This window comes from Mesoplodon bidens (genome assembly GCF_964165515.1).
Source record: "Mesoplodon bidens genome assembly, chromosome: 8".
NCBI classification, from domain to species: domain Eukaryota; kingdom Metazoa; phylum Chordata; class Mammalia; order Artiodactyla; family Ziphiidae; genus Mesoplodon; species Mesoplodon bidens.
This window is the reverse complement of record NC_138165.1, coordinates 55,631,322-55,653,626: the sequence shown is the minus strand read 5'-3', so window position 1 is coordinate 55,653,626 and position 22,305 is coordinate 55,631,322. Positions and strand designations below refer to the sequence as shown.

Here is a 22,305-nt window from a genome sequence, read left to right as displayed (position 1 = left end):
AAATTTTCCCATCATGAAAATTACATTTTCTCCCTTTATTTAAAGTCATTCTTTATGTCCACTAATATTTTATAATTTTCTCTATTACAATCTTGTGCATCCTTTGTTTTTATTTCCAGTTTGAGAAGTTTTGCTTAATTACCTGTTTTAACTGGTTATTGAATGTAAGGAAAGCATTTGACCTTATTTTAAGCCATGTTTTTTTAAATGATAAACTGCTCTGATTGGGTAAAACATCAGAATGAGTCCTATGGAATAAAGATATTAATCTGTAAAACTGAAACATAGATACCAAGTCATAATGTAAAACACAAATTTTACTACTTAATGTGTATTACGGTCAAGTTTGAAGTCATTATTTTAAGGTTTTTTTGTTTTTTAGTGAGAATATATTGATGTACTCTTACTGATTTTGTATGTCTGGAACAATCTATATTTCCATTCATTTTGAATAACAGTTTAGTCAGTTATAGGATTATATATTTCCTTAGAAGTATGAACATATTTCTAATGCTGCTGGTGAGATGCTTGCTTAAATTCAATTATTGTTACTCTGTAGATAATCTCTCTATTCCTTCTGGTATCATTTTAAGGTTTTCCCTTTTTTTATGATTCTCTGAAATTTTACTTTGATGGCTGATTTAATTTTATGATTCTTTTCAGTACTCAGAATTCATTTTCAATTTAAGGACCCATTTATTTCCTCTTTTGTAGTAAACTCCATTATTGTTTCTTGGATGATATTTTTCTTTCCTTCCCTCTCTTCTTTGTCATTTGTTGACCTCTACTAGCTATAATCATGTTGAACCTACCAACTTACCTTCCAAGTTTCACAACTGCTCTCATTTTTTCCTGTAATTTACATATTAATTCCTCACTAATTATCATACCATTGGTTCATTTTCACTTTGACTAGTCCAACATAAACTTTATCAATTGAGATTTCTTTTTAATTTTTATTATACTGACCATATTTTTCAGTTCTAAGATTTTTAGTTGTTTTCATTTTAATTATCTTTTTCTTATATAATTTTAGCCTCTGGTTTCACCATTTCTTGTACTTCTTATAAACATGTATTCCTTTTCCTCTCTGATGAACTCCCCCAAAAGTTATGTCTCCTTCTAATTGTTCTATTATTTGTTTTCACTCATCTGCTGGTTGGTGCACTTTTATTTTTAGCTGTATTTCTTTAAAATCCATCTATTGTGGAATTTGAATGTGCAGGCTCTCCTTAAGTAATTTTTAAACCTCTCTTCTAGCACTCATTCCTTGTAGTTTGTTGGTTCAGTTGCCTTCACTTGGCCCCTGGGCCTTAAGCAGCAGCCCTATCATAATTCACTTGGATTTTTGCTCCACAGGGCCTATGAGAACTTGAAAAGCTATCAACCTGTAAAAGACTGATGTTAGTGTTGGTCACAGGATTTTTTCTGTATTCTCTAAGCCTCTACAGCAAAAATGTCACATAGGACATTGGTATGTGAAGGAGATGGCACAGCTTTAATTCAGCCTTATTTTCATATGTGGCAGCCTCACCCCAGTCCCTGGTTCAAGCAGGCTTTAAACTTGCTCCTGTTCCTCTGTAGGATCCATATTCTAGGGCTCAGAAGTCTGATGTTTCAGTCATGCTAACTGCATTGTATTTCTGTTCTGTTTGTTTATTATTCGAGGAAAATCTTATCTTGTTTTTTGAAATTATGTATCTCTTCTTAGTTTTTATTTTTTATAATTATCATCAATCATGCTACGTTTTTAAAGCCAGAGATAACCTCGGTGTTATTTTTAATATCATGTTGACTAACAGTCTTGACTCTTCACGTCTGAAAAGTGAAACACGGCATTTTCCCTTTGCCATACTTTGAGTTCCCAGAGGTTAGAAAAATAGACCTTTCATCTTTATTTGCCACAACCTAATAATCTATGGCACATTGTAAGCATGTAATACACATTTAAGTGTATTTAGTGGCTCTTCATCTCATCTTTTATACCTGAGAGCAAAATATTCATTCTACATGAATTGAAAGATAAAGGAGAGAGACTTCATCCTATCCTTTCCCCATATTCAGATATATAAAGGATCTAAACCTAAATCTGATTTGTAAAAGTATTTAGAATGCTCTTCTATCTTTAAATACTTAATCACATGTCAGTGAATTTACTTTTTTCGTAACTAACTGGTAAAAGATATATCAAAATGAAATGTGTTTTTCCAGATTTATCAAAATAGAATATCAAAGGGGTTCTGAATTAAGATGGCAGAGTACGAAGAGCTTGAGTTCATCTCCTCCCACAGAAACACCAAAACTACAACTACAGGTGGAACAACCATTTCTGAGAACAACCTGAACACTAGCAGAATAGATTTTCTACAACTATGCATATAAAGAAAAGGTTACATCAAGACAAGAAGGAGGAGCAGAATGGTGTTCTAATCAGAACCGACACAACTAGTACAGTGGCACACAAGCAAGGAGGAATATCACAGCTGCAGAGGTGCTCCCTGAGGAGCAAGGGTTCAAAGCATCACATTGGGCTCCCCATCCCAGGGGACTTGCACTGGAAAGAAGAGCCCCATCTTTGAAAATCAGTGAGGACTATGTCCAAGAGAGCTGGAGGCCTGTGGGAAACCAAGACTCTGCTTTTGAAGAGCTCGTGCACAAACTCACTCCAAGTTCCAGTGCAGAGGCAGTAGCTTGAAAAGCACCTGGGTCATGAGATTCATTGACTGATTTTAGGGCATGTGCCAGAGTGGCAGGAATCTGTTGGAACTTTCTCCAGGTACAGAAGTGCTGAAAGGCAACATGTTTTTAAACTCTCCTTCTACCTAGCTGACCTAGTGCTGGGAGGCACCATTTCTGTCATTATCCATCAACCCAGCTAACACTGGGCACCCTGTCCCAGTGTTCCCAAGGACCTGCCCTGCCCAACTCACCTACTTTGGCCAGTTCATCCAAAGTGGCTCCTTCTCTGCCCAACCTGGCAAGCTGCCTTGGATGACAATGGTGTCCCTCCAAAGCAGCAACCACTTTGGGGAGTCAGCTCCACCTATCAGGGTGCCCACAACAGTTAGAGGTTACAGCCAGCTGGCCTGGGGGCTAACCCCACCCCCAGTGCACCTGCAGCAGTCACAGCCCAACCACCCACAGGAAAGTACACACTGCTGTGGACTACCTGACTCTGGTGACCACAGGGGATTGTGCCTCTGGGCCCAACAGGACACTTTCTACATAAGGCCACTCTTTGAAGACTAGGAGACATAGCTGATTATTCTAAGTACCTAAACAAACACAGACTTAGGCACAATGAGGAGACAAAGGAATACATTTCAAATAAAAAAAAACCCAAAACCTCAGAAAAGAAGCTAAATAAAACATAGCTAGATAAGCAATTTATATGATAAAAAGCTCAAATAGGCTCACCAAACGTGGGAAACAAGTGAATGAACTCAGCTAGCTCTTCCACAAAGAGAAAATATTAAAAAAAGAACCACTTGGAACCAAAGGATACAATAACCAAAATAAAAAATAGGGGGAAGGATCAGCAACCTGGAAGACAGGTTAGTGGAAATCACCCAATTGGAAGAGTAAGAAGAATGAATAATTAGTATAATTTAAGAGACCTCTGGAACAATAGAGTGCAAACTAAGATTTGCATTATAGGGATTCAAGAAGGATAAACAGAAAGGAATAGAAAAACTTTTGGAAGAAATAATGACTGAAAACTTCCCTTACCTGGCAAAGGAAAGAGACATCCAAGTCCAGGAAGCACAGAAAGTGCCAAACAAGATGAACCCAAAGAGACCCACACTGAGAAATGTTATAATTAAAATGTCAAAAGTTAGAGAATCTTAAAATCAGCAAGAGAAAAATAAGTTACACACAAGGAAACCCACAAAGACTATCCAGTGACTTTGCAGCAGAAACCTCACAGGCCAGAAGGAACTGGCTTGATATATTCAAAGTGCTGGAAGAAAAAACTTACAATCAAGAATACTCTGTCTGGTGAGGTTATCATTCAGAACTAAAGAAAGGAGAGATACAGAGTTTCCCAGACAAGTAAAAACTAAAGGAGTTCATCACCACTCAACTGGCCTTATAAGAAATGTTAAAGGGGCATCATTAAATAGAAAAGAAAAAGCCACAATTAAAAACAAGAAAAATATGAAAAAAAATCCTACTGGTAAAGGCAAACATGTAGTAAAGGTAGTGGATCAACCACCTCTAGAGCTAGTATGAAGGTTAAAAGACAAAAGTAGTAAAATTATCTACCTCTAAAATAATTACATAAGCAATACACAAATAAAAGATGTAAAATATGACACAAAATACACAAATTGTGAACAGGGGCAGTAAAAATGTAGTGCTTTTAGAATGTGCTCAAACTTATGCAACCATCAACTTAAATAACATATATGTAGGTTGTTATATATGAACCATATGGTAACCACAAACCAAACATCTATAATACATTCACAAAAAATAAAGAGAAAGGAATATAAACAATAACACTAAAGAAAGTCAACAAATCACAAAGGAGGAGAATGAGAGAAGAACAGAATAACTATAAAACAACCAGAAAATGATTAACAAAATGGCAATAAATACATAGCTATCAATAATCACTTTAAATGTAAATAGACAAAATGCTCCAATCAAAAGACAGGGTTGCTGAATGGATGAAGAAACACAACCCGTATAGATGCTGCCTACTAGAGACTGATTTCATATCTGAAGACACACACAGACTGGAAAGTGAAGGGATGGAAAAAGATATTCCATGAAAATGGAAACAAACAAAAGCTGGGATAGCAATATTTATATCAGATAAAAAATAGACTTTTAAACAAAGACCATAACAAGGGACAAAGGAGGGCATCACATAATGATAAAGGGATCAATCAAACAAGAGGCTATAACATTTGTCAATATCTATGCACCCAACATAAGAGCACCTAAATACATAAAGCAAATCACAAACATAAAGAAAAAATTGACAGTAACACAGTAATGCTAGGGAACTTTAACACAACCACTTACATCAATGGATAGAAGAAATCAATAAGGAAACATTGACTTAAATGACACATTAGACCAGATGGACCTAATAGATAACTAGACAAAATTCCACCCCCAAACAGCAAAATACACATTGTTTTCAAGTGCACATGGAATATTCTCCAGGACGGATCACATGTTAGGCCACAAAACAAATCTCAATAAATGAAGAAGACTGAATTCATATCAAGCATTTTTTTCTGACCGAAGTGTTATGAAACAAGAAAACATTTACAAGAAGAAAACTGTTAAAAAACAAATGTGGAGGCTAAACAACATGCTTCTAAACAACCAATGGACCATTGAAGAAATTAAAGAGAAAATAGAAAAATACCTTTGGACAAATAAAAATAAAAACAAAAAATCCAAAATTTACAGGATGCAGCAAAAACAGTTCATCAAGAACCAAGAAAAATCGCAAACAATCTAGCCTTACAACTGACACCACAGAAATACAAAGGATAGTAAGAGATTACTACAAAAAATTGTACACCAACTAATTGAACAAATTAGAAGAAATGGATAAATTCTTAGAAATATACAATTTTCCAAGGAAATAGAAAATCTCAGCAGACCAATTGCTGGCAATGAAATTGACTCAGTAAAAAAGCAAATAAACAAAAAACCAAAAAAAATCCCAACAAACAAAAGTGTAGGACCAGATAGCTTCACAGGTGAATTCTACCAAACCTTTAAAGAAGAGTTAATACCTCTCCTTCTCAAACTATCCCAAACAACTGAAGAGGAAAGAACAATTCCAAACTCATTCTATGAAGCCAACATTACTGATACAAAAACCAGATAAAAACAGTACAGTAAAAAAAAGTTACAGGCCAATATCCCTGATGAATGTAGGCAGTACACTGTTTGACACTGGTCTTAGCAGTATTTTTTTGCATCTATCTCTTCAGGCAAGGGCAACAAAAGTAAAGTGTGACTATATCAAATTAATAAGCTTTTGTACAGTGAAGAAAACTATCAACCAAACAGAAAGGCAAACTGCTGAACAGAAATATGTATATACCTTGGTTAAATTGTTTTCAGTTTAATTTACCATGATATATATAGGATCTGTAACTCAGCAAAAACCTCCCTTGGCATCTCTTAAATGTCATCAAACATAACATAGCCAGAGTTATCTTCATAAAACAAAAGTCCTATTATATACTTACCTTAGAACACTCCATTGTTTTCCCTTAATCTACTGAAAAAAATCATAACTCCTTATCTTGAATATTAGTATCTCAGTGTTCACTGTGCCATTTTCACAATAACCAAAGGTAGAAACAACTCATGTCCATAAACAGATGAATGTATAAATAAAATGTGGTATATACATACAATAAAATATTATTCAGCCATAAAGAGGGGAATGAACTTCTGACACCTGCTACAATATGGATTAACCTTCAAAACATTATACTGAGTGAATTATGCCACACACAACAAAGCATATATATGTATGATTCCACTTATATGAAATATATACAATAGCCAAATTCATAGAGGAAGAAAATAGATGAAAGATTACCAGAGAATACAGGGAAGGGGAATGGGGAGTAATTGCTTAAACAAGGTTTCTGTTTAAAGAGAGAAAAATGTTTTGGAGGGACTTCCCTGTGGCACAGTGGTTAAGAATCCACCTGCCAATGCAGGGGACATGGGTTTGAGCCTTGGTCCGGGAAGATCCCACATGCTGCAGAGCAACTAAGCCCATGTGCCACAACTACTGAGCCTGTGGTCTAGAGCCTATGAGCCACAACTACTGAAGCCTGCATGCCTAGAGCCCATGCTCCGCAACAAGAGAAGCCACCGCAATGAGAAGCCCATGCACCACAATGAGGAGTAGCCCCCACTTCTGCAACTAGAGAAAACCTGTGTGCAGCAACGAAGACCCAATGGAGCCAATAAATAGATTTATTTTAAAAGTTTTATAAATAGATGGTGATGGTTGCACAATATCGTGAATGTAATTGATGTCACTGAATTGTACAATTAAAAGTTGAAATGGCAAATGTTATGTTTTATATATTTTTACCTAATTTTAAAAATTAATAATGTAATTATTAATAATGTAATATACTAATAATGTAGCACACCCAAAATTATTGAACTGTACACTTTTAATGAAGGAGTTTTATGGTATGTACATTATATCTCAATGAAACTGTTTTTTCTTTAGTACTTCTTATCTTGGCAGACCAAATCCTTCAATATCGGACTTCTCTCTAGGACTCAATAACCTCATCTCACACCATTCATGCCATGAAACCCATGTTCTAATCATACCAAATGATGTGTCACTCCTTGTCTACCCTGTACCTTTTCATGTCTTTAAAATATTCTGAGCCTTTAGTCTAGAAGAGTAGTTTGTAATCTTTTTTGTTCTGAGGACTTTTACAGTCTTAAAAAGTATTGAAGACTCCAGCAAAAGTTTTGTGTATGTGAATTATGTCTATAGCTATTGTGTTAGAAATTTAAACTAAAAAATTTGTTTTGATATGTATTAATATATTTTAACAAACAAAAATGAATTGACTGCATATTAATATAAATAACATCTACAAAAATAGCTGTATTTTTTAAAATGAGAAGACAGCATTATTTTATCATTTTATAAATTTGTTTACTGTCTGGATTAGCAGAAGACAGCTGGATTCTCACATCTACTTTGACCAATCTGTTGTGTTGTTTTAGTTGAAATTTGTGAAGAAAATCCAGCTTCACACAGCAGTGAAGTTGGAAAAGGAAGAAGGGTTTTAACAGCCTTTTCAGATAATTCTGGATATGATTTTTTGCTACAACAACACAAGTGGTAGTTACTTAAAGGTTAGCTTCAGTGTGGAATCAGAAACCATAGTGATGAACTTTTCCTATTCTATTACATTAAAATTCTTTGGTCTATCTTATACTCTGAATGGATCATTTACCCAGGCATGATTTTATCACGTCATTTGGAAAATATTGGTTCCCTGAGTTATGCATATCCTCCAAATGCTAACAATTTCAGCATGCAACACCCCCCCACCCCAAATCACTAGTAATATCACTACCCATCTCATCAGAAAAACCTTTAAGTATTGGGAAGCTATCAAGCTAACTGTGGTGGATACAAGTCTTGAACATTTTAATTTTTACTTGAAATCTTGATTTTTATTATTTGCAATAAATAACGTAGGTCATTTTCCTTGGAGTGACAGACTCATTGTATTTAGTCTGCCATACACCCAGGTTTGAATAACCATAGTTTATCTGTTCCTCATTCTTTTAAGTAAAAAATGATATTCCTTAAAAAAAGCATAAACTCAAATGTCAGAAATACATGGTATCCTTCAGGCAACTATACTTCAGAATGCATCAGAGTTCCTTATATGTATTTTATAATATTACACAGCATATTAAAGAGATGTGTATTGAAGGATCAATATTTAATAAAATTAATTATTTTACTTTTTCTTCAAGGACATTCTTAAGTGAAACTGGCTCTTTTTTTTTTTCCTGCTATTAAGTGGCAATGAAAAATACAATGACTACTAGTACTGTTTGGTGCCACTGTATTGATTAGTGCTAAGGTACCAGCAATTTAGCCACAATGGCTTTTGCACCATTGGTGCAAATGTCAACACAGTGGAAAGGCAAATAAATATCTAGTATTATTATGAAAATAATTTTGATCTCTTAGAGTCCTTGAACATGTATTGGGAGACCTTAGGAACCACATTTGGGGACCATTGGTCTAAAATTCTTCCTCCTCTTCTCCACCTGGCTCAACAGACAGACTCCTATTGATCCCTTACATTTCCTCAACTCATCTCAGTGGCATCCTCTATGCTTCCCCAGAAAGATTATTTATTATCTAGGCCTTCAGTATATTATAGATTCTAGTGAATTTCAATGTCTGTTTACACGTAGTTTTCTTCTTAAACTATGGCTTCTAAAGGTCTATGGACTCATATTCACCTTTATACCCAGGGTACCTGACAAAGAATCTGGAGCACAGAAAATGAATAAGTTAGTTAATAGATTACAGATGCAACATAAGCACTTCCAACTCTGAATTGTGTCAGTCTAGGAAAATGGAAGGAGGACCAAAGAGAATTATAATGTAAACTTCATAGGGATATACCCAAAGAATCAGTAAGTCTCGAATGTCTCAACTCTATGATCAGTACAGTTATAGTTGCATCTTCATATATATACACACACACAGGGAAGCCAAAATGGCATGTGCTGGAATATACGAATTGTTATGAAATTATCAACAAGTATAGTAACCTAGAGAATAAAGAAACAAGAATGTGTATTTGTATATGCTTGAAAGTACACACTTGAACAGATTTGGAAAGGCTGTCAGGTTTGAATAGGCAAAAAGGATTGTGAGGATATTAAATATTGAAAGACAAAATAAACCGTGACAGGCTTAGCAAGGGATGGCAATGTACAATAGGGAGTTTGATGTTTTTCACATGAGTAAGCATATGAATAGATGCTGGATCTCGCTAGTTATCAGGTAAATGTATATTAATATAAGTTGACCTTTTACATATTAGTCATAAGCTAATAAAAATTATAAAATCATTGTCAAAAGTGTGGGAAAATGGATCTTTTTATAAACAGTTAACGAAAACATAAATTGATATGGTCTTTTTGGAGAAATTGGACCAGTTCTAAAAAATAAATAAATAAAACAATGATTTTTGCAGTTCTATTTCTAGAATTCTATGCTAAAGAAATATTCACGTATGTGAAAAAACATTTATGTGCACAAATGTTCACTGTGACATTGTAGGTAGTGATAAGACACAAAAAACAACCTAAATGATTGTCGGTGAGAAAATGGTTAAATAAATTAGTTTGCTCTTAGTATAGGATAGATACAGGCTTTCAAAAGAATAAGATAGAGCCTTATCTTAAATAGCCTTAAAAGCTTTTTAAGATATATTGTAAGTGAAAACAAGCAGGTGAATATTGTATCATTACAGTTTTGTAATTACAAATGATACACATACCTAAAGAAAATTCTGGAGGCATGACAGCTGTCACTTACAAGTAAATGGAATTGATGTTGCCGGGATGAGGCAGAAACTTCAGTTAAAAATCCATATTACTTGAAATTTTATACTTTATGTATTATTTTGCAATTTAAAAAGATTGACCTCAGTATATTGAAATTGGAAAAGTGAGGAATATATGGAAATCACATAGAGATAGAGAAGAGAGAGATGCTGAATGAGGAATATGAAGATTGTCCCTGTAAAAGTTGGATGACAGGAAAGAGGTTTCTCTAAATTATAATATGTAGATAATTCACATAATTTTATGTTTGAGTCCTGTAGAATATTAAAAGTATTGTCCTGTAGAATATTAAAATATTTTTAAAATATTAGATTATTTCTTTAATAACATTTTCTCATCAAGACTGTCATATATATGCACACAAAAAATCTGATACTTGAGAAAATAAAATTCACTGAATATAATTAGGTAGATATTCTTAAAGATATAATTTCACCCACTGGAAGAAAATAAAATTAGTAAGTTTTATACTGAAAAATTATTTTCCATGAATTTTAATACACTTATTAATAAGAAATATTATAGAGGAATATCTTTAATGTTCCATGATTAGAAGCTAATAATCATAATATTCACACTGTACATGCTAACAGTTAATTACTTCTTTGACTTTTGGGGGTTTGGATGCTATAGTTTCACTCATTCTTGAATATAAACTCTAGGAAAATATAATTGCTACATGCAATTACCACTCTAATTTCTCTACTACTCCAAATGATACTCATTTCCACCAAACTGTTTAAAAATAAATTGTTGTACTTACTTTCAACAATTACTTGTCTGTCTTCCCAGTTATCTTTAATAAGCTGTATATTTCCAAAGTGTGCATCGCTGTAGAAGATTCGGTTGGTACCTTTTCTTCTTTGATTATAGTCAAAAGCCAACGCTATGACATTCTTGAAATAATGTGGATTTTCATATGGCCTTATTGGTGAATTTAAATTGGTTTCATCAGAAAGATGTATACTTTTTAATATTGTTCTCCCTGAATACAGCAAATAGCCTTCATGCCTTAAGCAAGTAACTCCATCCTCTGCCAGATATCCATGGGCACAAGCACAAGTTCTCTGGGAATTTCCTCGATAAAGACAGAGTTGCTGACATCCCCCATTGTCCTTGGCACAAACATTGGTCCCTAGGGAGAAGAAGAAGAAGATACACACATGTATGTCTGTGTTTTTTCTTTTGTTTTCCAGATAGTTTTTTCTTAGAAAAATACTAAAAATTTAATGTTGAATATTCTGGGTTATTTTATGCTTAATTTTTAGACTGGTCAGTATAAATCCAAACACTATAAAGTACCGCTAATTTTAATCACTTCAGTTTAAAACCTGGGATTTTTTTATTTCAAAGATCACATTCTTCTGCTCCCCTGACCATCCAAAGAGAAGCATAAAAATTTTCCCTTAATCAGCCAGTTAAGTGCATAACTCTTTTGAAACTTGATACTGAGATTACAATAAGTTGTATATATTGTAATCTTTGGTACAAGTACCTGATTCACTCAAAACATGAACTGCATTCACCAAAAGAAATATGCAGTACCTTAAACGAAGGTCTATGAAGTATATAAGATATCAAAGAAATTTATGGCTCCAATGTGCCTACCTTCCTAAGTATATTGGGCATAAGTTTTTCACTCCAGTTTTGAGTGAAGATGTAACATGATATTAAGATTTCTACATCAGACTAATTCTCCTCTATGAATCCATCATCCTCTCCAAAATTATTATACCTTCCTTTGATGTCAAGAAAATTAATTATAATTTACTCTAATGGACATTTAAAATGAACATTATCTTAATGGAAGTGATATTAAAAAAAAATCCAAATCATGTCATATCAGTTTCAAAACACATATTTTAAAGAAATGATGACTCTGGACTTATTTCACACTAATAGCAACCTTCTGGAGCCATCATCACTTCATGTATTAAAATATAATCTGACATGAAAACAACCTTTTGGGCCAAGTAATGTGGCATATTTAGTTAGTTCTAAATAAAGTGTGTGACTATTAAAAAATATATATATATTATATATAATAAAAAAATTTTGGCTGCTTTTTACTCTCTAATATCCTAATTGTGCTTTGTATACTTCATTGAATATGTATATTTATCAAGTGTTCTATATTACTTAGTCTAAACCTAAACTGAAGCCATACCAGGTATATAACATGTCCATATACATGCACTGTCCTAGGCAAAACTATCCATGAACTATTATATATTCATTTCATTAGGCTACTATATGATTTTTGTAGGAAATTAGATGTAAAAAAATAGGGTCTTGAGGTTTTGGACTCATATAAGAATTAATCCCTAACTTAAGTTTGATAAATAAAAGTCAAAAAAATAAGAGAAAGAAATATCATAAAACGTATTTATCATACAAGAGTGCTGACCTTTCTCTCTTACTTGGTTAAAGATTTTAACCTCCTTCAGGTTGACTCCAAGACCCGTTCTCATGGTTACGGTTTCTGTGGCATCATTCTTGTGGCCCCTTCTGATGGACCCGTTGGCATGTGCTCTGCCAAGAAATTGAACATATGTGATCAACAATCTTTAATCCAAATCAAGCCAGTTATTTAAGCTGAAGGTAACAGATGGCCCAGCAGTTGGGAAAGAAACCAACATTAGTCTGTGACATTGAAAGGGTTGAGCCTGGAATAGCAAGAGTGACTGCCTCTTCTGTGGAAATTACATGGTTTTGTGAGATCTTTTCTGTGACCCTGCTAAGGAATAGCTAATCCTACAAGGGTAAAGCAATTGGCACGAAAATAACATTTTGAGACTCAAATACTTATGAAAAAATAAATTACCTGTCAGACCAGTAGATGTAAGCCCCAAAGACTGCAACTGAAAACATATCCACATTGCTCCCTGACAGCACCATCTCACGATTCCCGCCAGTCTCAAGGTCAATTCTTTCTATCTTGTCTGTACGAGCATCACACCAATACAATTTATTTTCCTAAGGTTGATTGAAAAGTAATATTACAAGCTGTTTTTGATTGTTTTATAAAGAAAATAAGAGATACTAAAAGTAGACTAGTGCAAGTTGGCAGTTAATGCACTTTCAATACTTAAGAAATCCAACAGACCTCATAGTCAATGGAGATGCCATTTGGCCATGCTATTCCCATGCTTACGAGGACAACCTTCTCTGAGCCATCTAAACGAGCCTTTCCAATGGATGGCATCTGTCCCCATTCAGTCCAGAACAAGTAGCTGAAATTAAATTGTAGATAAATGCAGATAAACACAAAACTGCATATTATTAAAAACAACAGCAATACCATTCATACTAACAGAAAATAATACCATTTAAAAATCAATATATGTGTGTATTGTTTGCAATAAAATAATTTTTATTATTAAAAAATTTAACCATTCATAGAAATCACAAGGAAGAATTTCCCAAATACCTTTTGTACATGCTACTCCCTATCTGAAATGCTTTTTTTCAATCTACTTGCTTAATTCCTTCTGTTTTTTTAATATATCAAACATTTCCCTCAAGAAGCCTTCTGTGTTCTCTCTGATTATTGCACCATATACTCTGCTTCATAGCATGAATTAGAGTGGCAAATTTACACTTGTGTTTCTTTACAAAGTTACTTTTTATTAATATTTTTTGCTCCCATTAGACTTTAAGCTCAGTGAGGACAGTGATCTTTTTTCTTATTCACTATTATACCTACAGCACTAGGTAATTTATGAATGTATACATGAATGCATTATAACTTTCAATTCTGTCCACTTAGATTGCTAAATGGCTATTCAACTTTATAAATCATCTTGTGAAGGCATCTTAAAACATGAATTTCTACAAAGCAGACATTCTTATTTTAGTAATCTTTTAATGTAATGTGGAAGGACTGTGGAAGAAAATAAAATATAGAAGAAAGAAAATCCACAGTATGCTGAAATATAACATGTCAAAAAATGAAATGTTAAAAAACAGAAGGTACATAATCCATGTTTCTTTCCCTATTCATTCAATAAAAATAGTATTTATATTACAGTACAGAAATTCATGCTTTCAGGTAAATCAGATCTATTCTTTTGAAGTTATGCCCAGCGAAGTTTTATTCAGCTGTCAGATAACAGCAATGACTAAAGTTTAGAAAAATATGGCAATTATTGATTCATTCAGGTAAAACTGAGTGTGTATTCTGTGCATATTTGAATACATATATAACAGCAATCATACACAAGAAGAGAAAGTGAGACTGCACATAGGAAAAGCAAAGACCTACATTCATATTTTGTATTATTTATCCATGAAAAATGATAAACAACATAAAATATGTATTTCCTTTATGCATATTGTTTTGATTTATTTTAAAAGTTGATTTTCCCCCCCTGAAAATGCTGTACAAAATAAATGTATTGGACTTTTACACCCAGACAAATATGAGGTGTGGCTGGAATCCCAAGTATATTAATCCTGAAGAAACTTTCATTCATATTTACAAGCTCTATAAATCAAAAGGGGAAAACTTTGTAGCAAGAAATCCAACTAGGTCTTCCCTGGTGGTGCAGTGGTTGAGAGTCTGCCTGCCGATGCAGGGGACACGGGTTCGTGCCCTGGTCTGGGAAGATCCCACATGCCATGGAGCGGCTGGGCCCATGAGCCATGGCCACTGAGCCTGCGCGTCCGGAGCCTGTGCTCCACAAAGGGAGAGGCCACAACAGTGAGAGGCCCATGTACCACAAAAAAAAAAAAAAAAAAAAGAAATCCAACTAATATTGGTTAGATCTTGGTTGAAGCAGGCACAAAAATATCTATATTTCTATTAAAATTACGATTTTTAAATCTTTAAGGGACATTGCATTAAAAAATTATTAAAAATAAAAACACTATTTTAACTGAGAGGTAAAATGTGTTGCTTCATTTACGTTTTCAAGGAGAAATTTTAGCATTACTAATGACATTAAAATGACAAGTCAGTCATTTGTTAAGATGACAGGGATGTTACACTGTGAAGGAGGCATTGGGAGCCAAGACAGACCTGAGCTTATTTATTCAACCTGATTCTTGTCATCTACTTTTTTTTTTTTTTGCAGTATGCAGGCCTCTCACTGCTGTGGCCTCTCCCATTGTGGAGCACAGGCTCTGGACGTGCAGGCTCAGCAGCCATGGCTCACGGGCCCAGCCGCTCCACGGCATGTGGGATCCTCCCGGACCGGGGCACGAACCCTTGTCCCCTGCATCGGCAGGCGGACTCTCGACCACTGCGCCACCAAGGAAGCCATTGTCGTCTACTTTTAATACACTCCAGAGTTCAAATGTGGAAGGCAATGGGTATAATATACCTTTTGTTTAATAGTAATCTTTCAAATGTACTAAATGACTAATAAAAATATACCGAGTGAGTAGGTCAAATCAGCCATTTAACATATTTAATTCTCACAACTTTGGAAACTGCAGTTCAGGAAGTTAATGATCCACAGTCACATGGCTGATAGGGGAACTGCACTCAGGCTTCACTAACCCAGGGCTATATCTTCTTCTCTATGCTGTCTCACCAAATAGAAATATAATACAACAATATAACAATCTTAAATCAAGTGATATTTTCCCCTAAGTATAAGGAATATAACAAAGATCTCCATACTTGAAAAACAAAACAAAACATGAAAAAGGTCTTAGTATTAAAAACAAGTCTCTTTCTTTTTTCCCCTAGTAGTTCCTATTTTTTTGAAATTTGCAGTACTTCTAGGCAGGAGACTTAAATGAATGGCAACAAAATTAGGAATAAAAAATATTCAAATTAAAACTATCTTGAATACAGATTTTACTCAAATTTTCAGCAGTAATTTGACACACTGTCACAATATGTAAAGCCAAAGCTGACTGCATGCATCACTTTTATGGCTAAAATATTTATCAACTTAATACAACTAAAAGATTCTACACTTGCCAAAATTAAGCAACGTTTTATGATGGTCAGGCAAAGAATCATTTATTTGCTCCTTAAACTGAAATTGAAAGTAAAGAATTGAATAGAATTAGCACCTTGAGAACCTTCGGGAATACAAACCAAATATAGAGAAAGAACACTCTCTAACTTATAAAACTGCAGCAAGAAATTTAGGAATAATTTGAGTGTAATTTACATAGATGTGCTTGGGATATCTTTAATGAACATAGATTCTTCATATATAAACGTGATCTTCAGCAATGGGAAGAAATGAAAATTTTTTCACTGGTTTTTGAGACTCCATGGAAATTAATATTCAGTGATGGCATTTCAAATAGATGTTGTCCCCATTTAAGTTCAAATTTTGCTGTAGTGGAGTGTTTGTTGGATTTTATGATATAGCCAAGAAAATTGCCTTTGGAGTGTTAGCTTGGTTAATCTAGCCCTGAAAATACTTTCCAAGGCTATCCCAGATCCAGAAATTTTCAAAATTGTCAAAATCAAATGCTGTATTATATGATCGACATTTCTCTGGATAATAATTTGTTCTACACTGAAAATTCTCTTATTTACAGAAGCTTATAGTTACAGAATTTAAAAACAGAAAATTTAAAAAAGACATTCAAAAGTGGTTTGAAGGATTATAGAAATACTATCAGAAATCATCATAACACAAATATCCCTATTGTCTTAATTAGAAACAGAAGTTCTTGGCAGGAACATGTGCAAAGAATACATATCACAAGCTAACTTCCAATTAATTATTGACATTTGGTTAATAGGTAGAAGACTCCATTTGGTAGTGCTGGAGTTTCCAAAGGCCTAGTATACACATACTGGTCCCCAAGAGTTTTTAAACTTACCATATGACAACTGTACTGATGTCAGAATTAGTTTACACACAGGTGCTCTTATAAAGGAAAACAAATGTTTTTATGTCACAATTAGTCAGAATCAAGCTGAAAAATATACTTTCAATGTATTATAAATGTCCTTGAATAATTTCAAATAAATATTTTTGGGGAAATAAGGCCAACATGAAAACTAAGCTCCAAAGTTGGTGGGGAAAGAGTAAAGGAGTATGGGCAAGAAAGAGAAGAACGAACGTGTCTAAATTGTTAAAGAAATAGTATCAAATATGATTCTTATATTTTAAATATATGAACAATAGTGAAAAGCCACTAATTTGAATCAATCATTTTCTTTTAATTTAAGGTTTTTTTGACTGATAAACTGTTTCTCTGGAGCATAGATCTGGGTTGCAGTTTTTACAATAAATTTGCTATTTCTTCCTATTCCTATCCTTTACCTAAGAGAGTATGAAATAGATACTTATCAGATATGCTAGAGAAAACCTGAAATAACCAAAAATTGCCATGCTGGCACAAAAATGAAGATCACATAATTCTCTTATGTAGGCAGTTGCCTTGGTTGAAAAGAGAATCAAGAATGTCATTGTGTCCTCTGCGAGAGTGGAGGTCAACAGTGTGTTAGTTTATCTGTAAAAATAAGAAAAAACAAAAAACAGAAGCCCTGTAGGCTTTTATATATATTATATACATATAACATATATTTTATATATAAGGAATAGTAGCTTAGCAGTTTCACTAGAATCACTTAAAACACATATTAATTGAATACCTTGTAGGCCAACGTGTCAATGTCTCCATCTTCAGGCTAAAGCACAGGGAAAATAATATAGTACTGTCAAAGTCTGAATACATGTCATGAATACGTGAATTGACATCCTTCATCGCCTATGAGGAATACAGTGTATTCCTCTATTCCTGTGAGGGCTTCTTCACATTTCCTTTTTCTTCATTTCTGTGCAGTTTTTGTTTTGAGAAAGTATTACATGACAATCCCAAATCACTTTTCAAGCCCTGAATTGCTTAGAGGCTCCTGCAATATAAAAGAACTCAACCACAGATAGCAGAACACTCTGCTAAAAGGAAGAGAGTCTAGAGACAGTAGAACCTTGAATACTACTTTCTAATTTTTTTGTTTTTGACAGTGGTTCAGTGGATGATTCTCAAATGTATACTTTCATTGCAGTCATGCACTCATTCAACAAATATTAATTAGGTACCTATTAAGTGCTAGGAACTGATAATATGAAATGAATTGGACTTAGTGACACTTATGAAGGTCACTGTTTAATGGCAGAGGCAGATGGGTAAGTAAAGAATTACCTGAGAAAAATGCTACCAGCAATGCTTAAAACTTGCTAGTTGTAAGTCTCTATATGACATGAAAGTAGGGGCTTCAACACTGAAACTGTGGAAGTGCTGTGGTGAGACAAGTTATTATTCCTACAAACAACTTCAGAAATAAACCTTTCCTTTGAAGCAAAATAAACATACAGGCCATCTGGGTTGTTCTCTCCTTACGTTTAAGCTTAAAAAATATTTTTAAGTTATCATTTGTTCTTCAGGCCTTGTTCTGGTTTTTGTTATTCTTAAGTTTTACATTAGATTCCTTCTTGACTCATTACTTTCCAATATGAAGTAATTATATAAAACAATTATTATGTGTGTACCCAGCCAACACTGGAGAAGTATGGAGAAAAAGGCTTTAGAAAGAAAAATTTCTTTGGCATCTGTAATTCCATAGCATGTTAGGCTTATCACCCCATATTATATTTTTAATTCCTTATTTTATGTATCTGTTTACACCCAGCCTCCTTGCCCATCCTTTCAATAAATATGTACATATACATATACATTTATGTGTACATATATGATATTCGTTTGCTATTTACATGGTTTAACAATGGTTTTCCTGAGTGGTCCATCTTTTATTCATTTTTGGTATTTTCAGTATATAATATTTGATGTTTCCCTATAATCTATGAATTTTCCTATGAAATATTTAACACTGAGATAGATGCCTAGGGCCTAGATTCATAGTGCTCATGAGTTGATCTGGAATTCTTAAAATATTTACAGAAAATTTTAATTTTTTTCCTGAACCCCAAACCATCTTATATATCAGTCATATGCAACATATCCTGGATATCCCATGTCAAAACACACTGAGGAGATTTCTATAGGCAAATAGAGAAAGGAATATCTTAAACTTCTCTTTTACCCTTTACCACATTTTTATTGGTCAGATCCCTTAAGAAATTAGGAAAAGGTCTCACAGTTTTGTGTGGCTATTGCTGGTCTCCATTCGACATAGCTTTGGTGGTCAGGGCCAGGGGCTCCCTCTTACAATGGGAAGTGGCATGACCTTTCTGGGTTCTCTTTCTCCTCCACCAGCTCAGAGCTGCAGTGATAGCCCAGGGCATTTTTGATAATTTCTAGTCCTTCTTTTCTCATTTTAGCGGGAGAGGTAAGGTCCAAGGTTTATGTTTAGAGGTTAAGAAATGAGAACAAAGCACACTGGAAAAAAGTAGATGAGACCTAACTATCTTCGAAAGAAGAATGTCTACAGTAGAATTTTTTGGAAAATTCCTAGTGAAAAATAGTATCGCACTTTTCTTTCATTTGTCCTTATAATTTGTATGCCTCAGAGACCTGTAGAAAAAGGTGGCTGTGATTTGGGGAATAATTGTGGTATTTTTGAATTACTTGACCATCATGGTATATTAATATCATAAACTATCACCCTGATTCCACCACTATTTCTATCGCATATCAAATTTAATTCCTTCTTTTTTATATGTTACCTCATCTTCAGATGCAAGTTACATTGATACCTTAGGAGATGGTGTTAAGCTATGCTATACTTTTGCTATCTCAACAGATGTTAAACTGTCATTCAAGACCTTCTGTATATTACTGAGCATATTCCAAAAGCATATATGTATATATAGTCAATGAAAGACCATTTAACAATATGTACTTTTTGAACACCAAAATACCGTGTAAAGCTGAATCTTTGCCATGGAAAGAAACACTTTTCAGAAAGTTATTTATGGTTGCAGAGATATAAAGCTAAATTAAGAGAGGCAATGTAGATCCTACTGCCTAACAAGAAAAAAAAATCACAGAGTATTTTCATTTCACTTAGAGATCATACATCATGGGAGGTTAACCAACTTCTTCGGTATCATACTGTGACTTTCTATGCATCTTTTTTTTTAATTGTAGGTAGAAAATGACTTTTTAGCACAAAGAGATTACATTTTAATTTTTTTAAAGAGGGTGAGGCCTTACCAAAAAAATAAAGAAGTCAACAGAGGGGAGAAACTGAATTTTCAAGCTGAACTAAATTCATATACACTTTCTATTTTGCATATGGCTACATTTTAAAAGACCTCAAGTCTCCATTGCTCAAAAACAGGCTTCATGCCCACTTTTCAAGGGACATTTATATCTTGGATCAGCTAATTTACTCCATTATGGTTCACCTTTTCTCTTGGCAATACCACCTGCCATGTTTTTACATCAAACAGAATATTAAAATGCTGTACTTTATTCCTATGATATGAATTTTGACACTTAAATGTCTATGTAATATTACCTGGAAATCGGTGTTTGATTACCAGGTAAAAGTTATTCAAATTTTTACATAGAGTCGTCATTTATAAGCCCTTGCCCCCACCCCAAACTCATCAGTAAACATGTATATAAGGTATTAGAAGACACATATCACTAATGTTTCCAAGCAGTAATAAACATTTCCTGAAAATAAACCTAATATTTGAAAAGGTATATCAATTCTTAACTATGAATCCTGAAAAATATCTATCCATGTGACAATTAATATTGAAGAAAAGTTTTTAAGAAGAAGTGAAGACAGAGAGAAACACTATTTAAAATATTGTTATACATGTCAAAGATTTCTTGTTCTGTGGGATGAAATGTAAATCTTGTTTGGGGGGCTCAAAATTAATAAATCAAAAGTGCTTACTGAGATCCTCTGGCTAAGTCAGTGCTGAGCTTGGAGTCACAATGGAGAGAAATGGAAAACCTAAGAGACCACTGGAGATAAGGAATGACAGGATTTACAGACAGATGGAAATAGGTGATGAAAACCTATGGAAAGTCTGAAGTAAGTTTCAATCTTGTCAGGACGAAAGAACCATGATAACACAAAAAGAGACGCCATGGTTAGAAAAGAAAGTCAGTAGATGAAAACTAGGAGGACATGGTAAGTTTCAGTGACAGTTGGATGTTCAAGTAAATCATTTCTAAAGGAAATTGTAAATATAATTAAAGGAATAAAGATGAAATATTGGATGTAATGTAGTGATTAATGTCAGAAACATGAAAATATGTTTAAAAGATAAATATAGCAAGAGAGAAAATAGCATATAGAGCTTTAAGTGAGGAGAAAGATGCTCAGAAGAGAAATACAATGCTCAGAGGAAATACATGGAAGGGGTCAAAGAGCACAAGAAAACTCAGAGTTAAAGAAGGTAACAGAAAAAATAACCTCTTGAGTGGATAAATGATGGAGAAATGTCAAGGAGAAGGCAAGGGGTGTGAAAAAAATTCTGGAAAACAAAATCTGGATTTGGCTATGGATAAATTTAGAAATTCCTGGAAAGAACTAAAGCTGAAAATTCATTTCAGAAGTTAAGTGAGGAGAGATTTACTTCTATTCTAAGAAGTTGAGAAGTAAACATGCAGAGAGAAATAAGACAGTATTTTTCTTTTCAAATAAGAGGGATCCGAGCTTATTTGAAAGCAAAGGGAAAGGCTTCATTGAAAGTAATAAGTTAAAGATGATCGAATAGAAAAGAACAGTTACTGCAATGAGATGCCTGAGGAAATAGATGCCATCATGTCCAGAATAAAAGTGAAGTAGATTTAAGTAAGAAAAAAACAAAACTTTCTCTGAGGTTATATGCACTTATTTCAAAACATTCACATTATGAATTTGTAGATTCCATTTTCCCTTACCATCACATAGTCACTCTATTACAATTAACCACCAAATCCATTTAACTGCTTTGCTAATCTCTGACAACTTTGCAATCTTCTCCCTTCTAGCAGACATACTTAGGGACTTTATGGCTCATGTTGTTGATCCTATGAACATCCCAGTTCCTGGTTCCTCATCTTATCTGTTCCAGGGACCTTCATCTCTCTTTTGCCTCTGCCTTACATTACTCTGATCTGTTCTTTGTTTCCCTCCATTTCATCACTGATTTCTAGACCTCACCTCCTGATTAGCAACTCATAGTTATTCCCTTAAAATTGCCAACTTTGAATCTGTCACCACCTGCTCCTTGTTTGGCCCATTTTTCCCCATTATTTTGCTACTGCTAAGTTGCTGAGCACTATTACTCA

The 22,305-nt window shown here is 34.0% G+C and overlaps 1 protein-coding gene across 1 annotated transcript in view; it reads right to left on the bottom strand.

Annotated features, from left to right (window-relative positions):
- The window catches only part of LRP1B (LDL receptor related protein 1B), a gene marked incomplete at its 3' end in the record, with an annotated part of 2,330,707 nt that overhangs the window by 475,098 nt on the left and 1,833,304 nt on the right, over positions 1-22,305 (bottom strand). Inside the window, exons 59-62 of the mRNA XM_081243013.1 lie at positions 13,235-13,361; positions 12,953-13,104; positions 12,536-12,660; positions 10,892-11,263 (exon numbers count right to left, since the gene is read on the bottom strand). Of these exons, the coding sequence (XP_081099139.1) occupies positions 10,892-11,263; positions 12,536-12,660; positions 12,953-13,104; positions 13,235-13,361 (776 nt within the window). The remainder of the gene's footprint in view (positions 1-10,891; positions 11,264-12,535; positions 12,661-12,952; positions 13,105-13,234; positions 13,362-22,305) is intronic.